This window comes from Hibiscus syriacus, unplaced genomic scaffold, assembly GCF_006381635.1.
Source record: "Hibiscus syriacus cultivar Baekdansim isolate YM2019G1 unplaced genomic scaffold, ASM638163v2 tig00110020_pilon, whole genome shotgun sequence".
Taxonomy (NCBI): Eukaryota; Viridiplantae; Streptophyta; class Magnoliopsida; order Malvales; family Malvaceae; genus Hibiscus; species Hibiscus syriacus.
The window spans coordinates 566,989-576,799 of NW_024062568.1; the positions used below are offsets into that span (position 1 = coordinate 566,989).

Below are 9,811 nucleotides of genomic sequence, written 5' to 3' on the forward strand. Positions count from 1 at the left end.
ATAGGACAATGTTTTTTTAGTTTCCTACTATTAAAAATTATAAGACAGTCTTCTAATTATTAAAAATTACAAAACAATCACCAAACTATTAATATATTCCAAACTCGTCATTTTTCGTTAAAAAGTTAACAACTGTCTATGTTGTACATTAATTTTCTAACTGAAATGTCTACTGGAATCATTGTTGCTTTCAAGCAATGGCTCGATATCATAATGTTTCAAGCATTGTCTCAACGACATAATATAAATAGAGAGTCAATCTATAAAATACAACTCAAACGATTTTGAGATCATATTTTATTATATTACAGTCAATAAGTTAACATCCAACTCACATGTCCATCAATTTTTAACAGCAAAGATGAGTTTAAAACATATGAGTAATCGAGTGATCATTTTATAATTTTTAATAGTCAAAGGACTCAAAAAATAATGTCTTATAATCGAAGAATTATTCTATAACTTTTAATAATCAGATGACTCAACAAAACAACACCATATAATTAGGACAATTTATGTACTTTACTCTAATAACTTTAATATAAAAAAAAGAAAGATAAAGTACACGTTTAGTACTTAAACTATCATTCTTTGTATGTTTCAGTACATAAACTTACAATTTTTTAAGCCATACCTAACATTTGTTTTTTTCTTCATTTTAGTACATGTTCAAAACTTAATGTTAAGTTTTGGAAAAAATTGAAAGTTTTGATAATAAAACGAATCAAAATTGATAGTTTAGGTATTAAACGCGTTAAGTTTTTAACACAGAAGTGATAAAATGAAATAAAAATTAAAAATTATCTATGATTTTAAAAAAATTAGATATTAAAACGGATTAAAACTTATAATTTAAATATTAAACGCGTAGTTTAAAAAAAATGAAAGACATAGGTCTCTATTTTCTCAAATACACATTGGATTTACTTTTAATTAATAATTAATTAATTAATTTCATTTTCATTTATTTATTCTTGGTTCTCCAGACACTACTAGTTTCCAAAATCAAATCCATTTCCCCGTGTTATTCGCTTCCTCTTCTTCTTTCTCTTCCCAGATTTCTATCAGATCTGTACTTTTTCTTTTATTAAATCGACTCATTACGCTCAAATGCGCCTTCTTTTGGCGGCGTAACTTCACTTTTCATTTTGTTTCCTCTTTTACTGACACTTCCAAATAATGGCGATCGTCGGCCCGATCACTCCCGGTCAGGTACGTTTCCATTCTCCTCAGCATTCTCCGAAGCTATCGGATCTTGCATTTTAAACCTTTTTTTCTTAAATAATTATGAAATGTTGTTATTTGAATTGTTTTATAGGTTTCGTTTTTTCTCGGCATATTTCCGGTTATTTCAGCTTGGATCTACGCGGAATATTTACAATACAAGAAAAATACATCCGCGTCCAAAGCGTAAGCTCTGAATTTCTATATTTTGTAATTTTTTTTACAATTAATTAATGTAATTTATTGGTGAAAATTCCATTTGTTTTTCTTTGTATTTCTGTTAGTAGACACTCCGATGTGAATTTAGTCGAAATCGGAAATGGTGCCGTGAAGGAGGAAGATAGAGCGGTTTTATTGGAAGGCGGTGGTCTTCAATCTGGTTCTCCTAAAGCGCGGTCTTCAACATCTTCCTTTTCGCCAATTCTCAAGTTTGTCATCGGGGCATTTTTTTTGTTCTTTTCCTTTTCATTTATTTTCTATTTAGATCGGTTACTGAACTTATATGCTTCGATTTTGTTAAGGTTTCTTATGATGGATGGGACATTCTTGGTTGAGAATCGGTTGACACTTCGAGCTATGTAAGTGAACTTTCAATTTGTTGATTAATAGCATGTAATTTAACTTGATCTCCATTTATAAGTGTTTTTGTGTTTATCATCTTATAGATCTGAATTCGGTGTTCCTTTGGTATACTATTACCTATGTGACCGAACTGATGTGTTTGCCTCTTCGCAAAAGGTGAAGATGATTACTTTCATGGTTATATTATTTCAAGTTGTAGGAGTAGGAAATGATGAAAATGTGAAAACATATTAACTACATTTCAAATTTAGTTTTGTTGCAATAACCATTGTTTAAAATGATGTTATTGCTTGCTAATTAAGTCCCTCATTCATTATATGTCTCTGCAGAATTACAATCGGGATCTTTTCTGGTTCCTCTACTTTCTTCTCATCATAGTTTCGGCAATAACTTCATTCAAGATACACCATGATAAGCCACCGTTTTCAGGGAAATCTATACTTTATTTGAACAGACATCAAACTGAGGAATGGAAAGGTTGGATGCAGGTTTGTAATTCTTTGAAATGATGTGTTAAATCTGTAAATTCTTCTTCTTGAGAAATCTGTCTAGTTATGATAGAATATGATTGTCTATAAACTGCAAACTCTTTTGGCTGATGCTGCTTATGCTTCAAATGTTCTAGCATCGCTACACAAGGATCGGTATACTTATGCTTACATTTCCCCTCCTTTTATTTTACAGGTACTATTTTTGATGTACCATTACTTTGCAGCTACAGAGATTTATAATGCTATCCGAATTTTCATTGCTGCTTATGTGTGGATGACCGGATTTGGAAATTTCTCATTTTATTATGTGCGCAAAGATTTCAGTCTTGCTAGGTTTGCACAGGTATGGCTTATGAGTTCCCCTAAATTGAAAAATATATTTACTCATTATAATTTTTCCATGTTCCAAGTTCCATTATTGACTATTTTGGCTGAACAGATGATGTGGCGGCTCAATTTCTTGGTATTCTTTTGCTGTGTTGTCCTCAATAATAGTTATATGTTGTACTATATATGCCCCATGCATACTCTATTCACTCTTATGGTTTATGGGGCACTTGGTATTCTGAACAAGTACAATGAGAAAGGATCAGTCATTGCTATAAAAATCATTGCCTGCTTCTTGGTAGTTATCCTAGTCTGGGAAGTGCCTGGAGTATTTGAATTCCTCTGGAGCCCATTTTCCTTTTTCCTTGGTGGGTAACTTTCCAAAGTGTAATATATTATTTTAGCAATTTTCCGTCATATTGATGAGAAATATATAAATAAAAACTGTTCCAGGATATACTGATCCCGCAAAGCCCAACCTTCCTCGCATGCATGAGTGGCATTTCCGCTCAGGCCTTGATCGTTACATTTGGATTATTGGAATGATATATGCATATTACCATCCAACTGTAAGTTCTGACGCAATAATTTTCCATCTTTTCGTTGTATCTTCTTGCTATGAATTAATGCAATTTGTTTAGGAATAATGTACTTAGTAGCTATATTTGAATTTACTATTGCAGGTTGAATGGTGGATGGAAAAACTCGAGGAAACAGAGGTGAAGAGGAGAGTATCAATCAAAATAGCTGTGTCAATAATTGCCATTACGGTATCATATATATGCCTTTTAATTTGCATTCATTTTCTTAGAATTTCCATCTATTATTCATGAAGTTCTAATAAAACTTGTAGGTTGGATTTCTCTGGTTTGAGCACATTTACAAGCTTGACAAGATCACTTACAATAAGTACCATCCTTATACCTCATGGATCCCAATAACGTAGGTCCTCATATAGACTGTGTTGATATTTGACATATCTGAATGTTTTGGCATTTACTGATCAACTCTTGTTTCCTTATTTCTATCAGTGTTTATATATGTTTAAGAAATGTTACCCAGTCCTTCAGAAGCTACAGTTTAACCCTTTTTGCGTAAGTAGCCTTTAATTCATCTCTTCTTTTATTTTATTTTTACTTGCCGATGATCAACGAGGTCTTTTGTTTTCCAGTTGGCTTGGAAAGATTACACTGGAGACGTATATCTCACAGATCCACATCTGGCTAAGGTAAGTTGAAGTTGACATCACCAGAATTCTTGGCGTTTCGACTGTTTGCAATGAGCCTATCCTGTAATTCAAACTCTTATATCATAGAATACAATATCTTAATAACCGATCAATGTGCAGATCCGGGAATCCAGATGGTCAGCCTAAGCTGCTGCTTTCTCTGATCCCAGACTACCCGATGTTGAATTTCATGCTTACTACTTCCATATACCTTGCAGTAAGTAAACTGGTGTCATCTTTGGGAACTTCAGTTATCTCTTTAGTCATCCACTGACATTGTTCTCTTGCCTGCAGATATCTTACAGACTCTTTGATTTAACAAATATACTGAAATCAGCTTTTGTGCCAACCAAAGACAACAGGCGCCTCGTCCACAATTTGATTACTGGTGTTGTAATCTCCAGCATATTATACTCGTTATCTTTCGTGTTCCTCAGAATCCCTCAGATGATGGTAAGATTTTCTTCTTCAAATCAATCAATTCTATCACTGAGAGTAGACCTGTCAAATTTTTATTGGTACATGAAAACTTAACCCTACCCGACCGATTTGAGCATAAGAGTTTAACAATGTGTCAGCTGAACTCGAAGATGAATGCTACCTGAAATGACTTGAGCTCGAGTTGCAAACTCAAATGACAACATGAAATGATAACTCAAAATGACTTGAATAGCCCACCAAATGATTCAAACCCAAAATTGCCTAAACCCGAAACAACTTGAAACTGATTCAAACCTGAAATTGAGCCAATCACAAAGTGACTCAAAAAATTTATAACTCCAATTGATCCTACCAAAACCAATCTGACCCGCCAATGGGTCTACCTGAGAGAAAACATAATACTTAGAAGTTCAAATATCTGATCCGACAGCCTTCATTATATTGTAATTTGCAGGTGTGAGAATTATAAATATCGAAACACTAGAAGGCTGCCACGACAACATTGTTCATCACTGTGCCATTGGTAGTGTATACCTTCGCAATAGAAACGTAAAATTGCTGAACTCAATCGGAGGAGTCCTCATTTTGTGGAACAGATCATGGGGAACCTTGGAATATGTAAGGGAAGGATCTAAATTCAGTCTAGAACCTCCAGTTTGAGGTTTGTTAGTTTTGTTCTTTCTGATTGTTTTTCTTAGAGCAGTGCAATATATTAACTAAATGATTCATTACCATGTCCAAAATTCATCTTATTAAATAAAGTTTGCCTTTAATTAATATGCGTCACAAACGTTTACTCTGCATTTTTTTTTATTAATCTAGGAATCAAGGAAATGAAAAATAAAACATGGAATTGAAAGTGAAAGGTAAAAAACAAAACTCTAGAACCCGATTGCAGGAGCAAGGTCGTGAAAAGGGTTCAATGAGCGGATGCTGTGTAAATTTCAAATTCTCTTATAGTTTAGTATTTCTTATTTTCTTTTTACTTTTAAATTTCTAATATAATTTTTAAAATTCGTACTCTTAATATATAATCTTACGTTCATCCCTAGTCATGAATGAGGCAGATTGTTGCTCCCAAATTATACACAATATCGCAGGCCAATATAATCATCATGTTAAGGAAAGTAGGATGAATGACCTCAAAACTCGATTATTTGTGATCATGCTTGGATTAAAATTGATTAGTTATATGAGTTAATTTAGTCGAGCGCTTCCAGATGCTCGAGTTAGAATTCAGCTCAACAGTGTCAAACCCTAATTCATGTAAATAGTGAGCATAGATGTCTCGTTTGTGCATCGATAAACAAAAACAGACGGTTTGATTGTGCTAACCAGCTACTAAAGTTTAAGACCGCCAAAGAAAGAGACCCTCAAATTTGATTTGATCAGGTCGAGCCAAGCCGAATTTGATATTATATGCACAATATTTGTAATATTAAAAATAATAATTTACTTTTAATTAATACACTTAAACCTAAAATGTTATTGAACCTTTTAAAAATTGTATATGCAACAAATTTAAACTCAAGCATAATCAAATTAAAATCAAATAATTTAATCATACTTTAAATCGAGCTTGAATTTCTTACTATTCAAGCTCCATTCAACTCATTTCTAGTTTGTATGTGAGAGAATTGTTATAATAATCGATAATATTATAATAAGTTGGATAGTTATATAATAAGTTAATTGTCATGTCAATAAATTTAACTATCACATTAATATCATAATAGTAAATTATCAAGTCAACAGGACAATCACATCGGCAACCTTAACGACCACGTTAAGATCAAAGACAAATTTCTAAGTGTGTTTTCCAAGAGGAGCTAAGTTTTTAATAGATAAACTTTTTTACTCCTTAAGCTTTATTTGGATGAGAATAAGTTTTAACGCATTAATTATTTGAACTAAGACACTATATTAACAATAAGGTAATAGTAAAATCATTTTAAATTAAAGTACATGAATTAAATTTTCGACCTAATCATAATAAGATCATTGTAAACAAAATCGTAGCATTACATGTTTAGTCAATGAATCAAGATTTGTCTTTTTTGACACCAATGGGAATGGACTTCCCATGGTTAAATTTGGAGCAACTTTATCCGAGTCATGACCCAAAGCACCATAAAAGAAACACTCAGCCTCTTAATATTCTAGATTCAATGTAAACTCCAAACAAAATCACATCGAATTCGGGGACCAACTCCGCGATTTATACAAGTTTTCGACAGTTTTCACAACTCATTATCCATGGTTTACAAGTAGAAAGGGACTACCATTAAAAGTGTTGCTCTTGAGGTTTTGTAGATGATTCCATTGTTCATAACAATTAACAAAATTATAATATCTTCGTTTAATACCTAACAGTCATGAAATCTGATAACCATACAATACAAACCTGAATACATTCAGAAGGAGGTTACCTATTTAGCAACTTGCTTAGCTTTAAGATTTGTTCTACCAGTATTACCGACACTCGCTGATTTTCTGCGATTCGAATCTTCTATGTAATCATCTTCTTCAGCAAATAAATCATCTTCCTCGGCAATAATGGCATCGTTGTCATCCTCTCCATCCCAATCCTCCTCAAGGTCTTCATCATCTTCATCTTCAACTTCATACTCATCATCATAATCTTCATCTTCATCTCCATCTTCAACTTCATCTTCATCATCTCCACCTGCACGAAGAGTGTGCCACTCGGGTGGAGGTGGACAATCCTCGGTGATTGCCACGTCTCTTTTTATCACCAGATGTCGAATGACTCTTTCATCTTGGTCTAACATGGACTTAAAGTCATTGATCCATCTAGCTTCCAACTCAAAGTTCATCAAGATGTAGTGGGCATTCTTAGCCTTCTTTATCTTGTACGCTAGTCTCCGAAGACCCCAATCATTCAATCTCCATACCCTGCCTTTCTTCTCCCTCAAGAAATCTGCAGCAAGCGTTTCATGGATATAAATTAAGAAATAAAGTCCGCCTGCGTTTCTTCAGAACCGGCAATATACTCACTCCAAAGGAATATGCCAGAAACTCGATGAAAGGATACTAATAGCCCGAAAAGAAAACAATAAGCATACAATTTACTTGGGGGGGAAATAATAATAAGGAATGGGGGAAGGGTTACCTTGAATTTTCTCATTGACTTTTTCAACCTCTTCATCATGCTTATCGTGAATTAAGTAAACAACCTCGTAGTGTCGCACTGTGTAAACAAGGAGAATAATTGATCACGACAACATCGAAAAGAGAAAATCCACGCGGTCCATACAATGATAAAAAGTTTGCTTCTCCATATTTGACTGAAATCAGACCCCAAATGCAACTTTGATATTACAAAGGCTAATAAAACCATGAGTTTCCTTGAATCATTCAGCAGCCATTTAAGATGTTCATATTCCATTTCCTCAGGTGGAGCTCTGGCGTAAGATTTCAGCATTTTTGGAGTCATATTCAAGAGTATAATAAGCAAATTTATACTTTTTAAAACCATCTTTGAATCCAACACTTGCTTTAGGCTTTGTTTGTGGTGACATAAGTTCATCCTACAACTCAGGAATTAAGAAATTTCGAAACAATAAGGTCCACTCAACATATACGAGGAGCTAATGAAACTTTTTAAAAGATTTTTCTTTCTTTTAAACGGCAAGTCGCATGGAAAAAGACTATCATAGTGAAAACCAAATAAAAACCTTGATGATTATGATAGAATCCAACACTCACTTCGACCTTTGTTTTGCAGCGATATAAGTTCATTATACACCTAATGAGTTCTGAAACATTGGTACATTTAACATATAGAAGGAGTTGATGAAACTTTTTTCAAGATTTAGGCAAGAAGTAAAATTGTAAGACCAATTCAAAAGCTTGATTTCAAGAAAACAACCAAATATTTATGTTTAATCCTACGAAACTAGCACAAACTACAAAGTAACTATAAGAAGCAAACTTACTGCGTTCGACATTCAACGCGCTTTGCAGCTGAAGGTTGAGGGATTCATACAATTCTTCTGCAAAATTACAAGCAATTCAACAACACAGCTATATCTATTCATCTGGAATATAAAAGTTCATACAAAAATGACAAATGGGATTTAAATAGCGGTCCGCAATCAAAATAGTGGCCGTTATACAGCAGTAATTGTGGCGTCTGAAACCGTTATTGCAGGAGCACAATACCAGCAATGACCGCAATTTAAATCCCTTATTTATTCATAGTGGACTTACGTTCTTCTTCATCAGCAAACTCCGGGAGAAGTCTACCATCTTCCTGAACTTTCTTCTGCAATTCAAAGACACAACCATATTCAAATTCCATGAAAGAAATTAAGCAGCTAACATTTCTCTCATGAAACAAAAAATTATTAAAAAAACCCAAAAAAGTAAAAAAAATTCAATCTTTACCAAAGTCAGAAACATAACCCCTATAGATACTGCAGAATTACAAGAACACGGACAAACAACGAAAACATAAAAGAAAACAAAGGGATTGTAGAGAAAAGAGACCTCTTTAAGGAGAACAGCTTCAGGGAAAAACCCAGTGGTCTCATCTTGTTTGGGGATGAAACTGTGAGCATCTTGCTTATCATTATCATTGCTTTTGTTCTTCTTTGCCTCCACAATCAAAAGCTTTCTACGAACCAGGTGAGAGTTTTCCCGAGGAAATTTGAAGAAAGGGCATTGGTTTCCAAAGAACCCACTTTTTATTTTCAGTCTTGGTAGCCTCTGAGCAACAAGTTTTGCAGAAGAGTGTAGGAGGGACTCCATCGCAGGAACTTGGAAGTGCAGAGATGATAACATTCTCTTTAAATATCTGGAGTTACGAATAAAAAAGTATAGGGTCGAGCCATTTATTGGGTCATTCTAACCCATGGGTTGAATCTGATGATTTTACTACTTCATGCCCACGTCTGAAAGCCCATTTATGTATCGTTTTTTTTCTTAAAAAAATGTTCTTAACATTTGATCAAATAATAATTTTGGTCCCTATACTTTTTAAAATATTTTATCCCCAACATTTATTTTAAAGTAAAGAAGCTCATAACATTTCACTAAATAATTATTTTAATTCTTATTCTTTTTTAGGTCATTTTAATCCGACGTTTTATTTTAAGAAAAAAGCCACTATTTTAGAGCATATCGTTTATTGATTAATAATTTCCATACACATAATTCTTTTGTCTTAAAATGAAAGATTGAAGGATAAAATACTCTAAAAAAAATAAAAATCTTTTTATTGGAACGTTAAGAACATTTTTTATCATTATATCTATCTTAAAGCCCATTTATGTATCACTCTTCAAGTTCTTTAATTTTAAAAAATAAGTTAAATTGTAATTTTGGTCCTCTATTATGCTTAAATTTGAAATTTAGTACTTTTTTAATTTGACATAATTGGTCCCTTCCGTTAGTCCAGTTAGCTAATAAGTTAACTACTCCACTTAAAATACTAACGTTTTTTTATTTAAAAAAAGAAAAAAAGAAAAACACTACTTATCATGCTGACTTGGAT

General features: G+C 33.2%; 2 protein-coding genes across 4 annotated transcripts; one reads left to right on the forward strand and one right to left on the reverse strand.

Moving 5' to 3' along the window:
* The first annotated feature begins 1,032 nt into the window (after positions 1-1,032).
* Positions 1,033-5,021, forward strand: LOC120213093 (protein REDUCED WALL ACETYLATION 2-like). 3 transcript variants are annotated; one of them, XM_039211237.1, is made up of 16 exons: positions 1,034-1,212; positions 1,319-1,410; positions 1,509-1,652; positions 1,746-1,802; positions 1,890-1,962; positions 2,136-2,294; positions 2,491-2,640; positions 2,737-2,992; positions 3,078-3,193; positions 3,308-3,394; positions 3,478-3,566; positions 3,656-3,718; positions 3,796-3,852; positions 3,973-4,069; positions 4,147-4,305; positions 4,748-5,021. In XM_039211237.1, the coding sequence occupies exons 1-16, from the start codon at positions 1,180-1,182 to the stop codon at positions 4,751-4,753; spliced, it is 1,638 nt and encodes a 545-aa protein (XP_039067168.1). In that variant the 5' UTR covers positions 1,034-1,179; the 3' UTR covers positions 4,754-5,021. The 3 variants fall into 3 exon arrangements, with proteins under 3 accessions (XP_039067167.1, XP_039067168.1, XP_039067169.1); XM_039211238.1 differs by having other exon boundaries at positions 1,512-1,652; XM_039211236.1 differs by having other exon boundaries at positions 1,033-1,212; positions 1,512-1,652; positions 2,491-2,992.
* Positions 5,022-6,574: 1,553 nt separating this feature from the next.
* Positions 6,575-9,092, reverse strand: LOC120213096 (acidic leucine-rich nuclear phosphoprotein 32 family member A-like). The gene is made up of 5 exons (XM_039211240.1): positions 8,806-9,092; positions 8,527-8,581; positions 8,253-8,309; positions 7,427-7,504; positions 6,575-7,234 (listed from the first exon to the last, which is right to left on the reverse strand). Exons 1-5 carry the CDS (start codon positions 9,064-9,066, stop codon positions 6,723-6,725), a joined length of 963 nt encoding a protein of 320 aa, XP_039067171.1. The 5' UTR covers positions 9,067-9,092; the 3' UTR covers positions 6,575-6,722.
* Between the last annotated feature and the right edge of the window lie 719 nt (positions 9,093-9,811).

Coding starts and splice junctions, on each gene's coding strand:
- LOC120213093 (XM_039211236.1), top strand. CDS start 1,180: ATGGCGATCGTCGGCCCGATCACTCCCGGTCAG. Junction 1,411..1,511: donor AATACATCCGCGTCCAAAGC/GTAAGCTCTGAA, acceptor TTCTGTTAGTAG/ACACTCCGATGTGAATTTAG. Junction 2,993..3,077: donor CCCATTTTCCTTTTTCCTTG/GTGGGTAACTTT, acceptor AAACTGTTCCAG/GATATACTGATCCCGCAAAG.
- LOC120213096 (XM_039211240.1), bottom strand. CDS start 9,066: ATGGAGTCCCTCCTACACTCTTCTGCAAAACTTGTTGCTCAGAGGCTA. Junction 8,310..8,526: donor GTTTGCTGATGAAGAAGAAC/GTAAGTCCACTA, acceptor GTAATTTTGCAG/AAGAATTGTATGAATCCCTC. Junction 7,235..7,426: donor AGTCAATGAGAAAATTCAAG/GTAACCCTTCCC, acceptor CGCTTGCTGCAG/ATTTCTTGAGGGAGAAGAAA.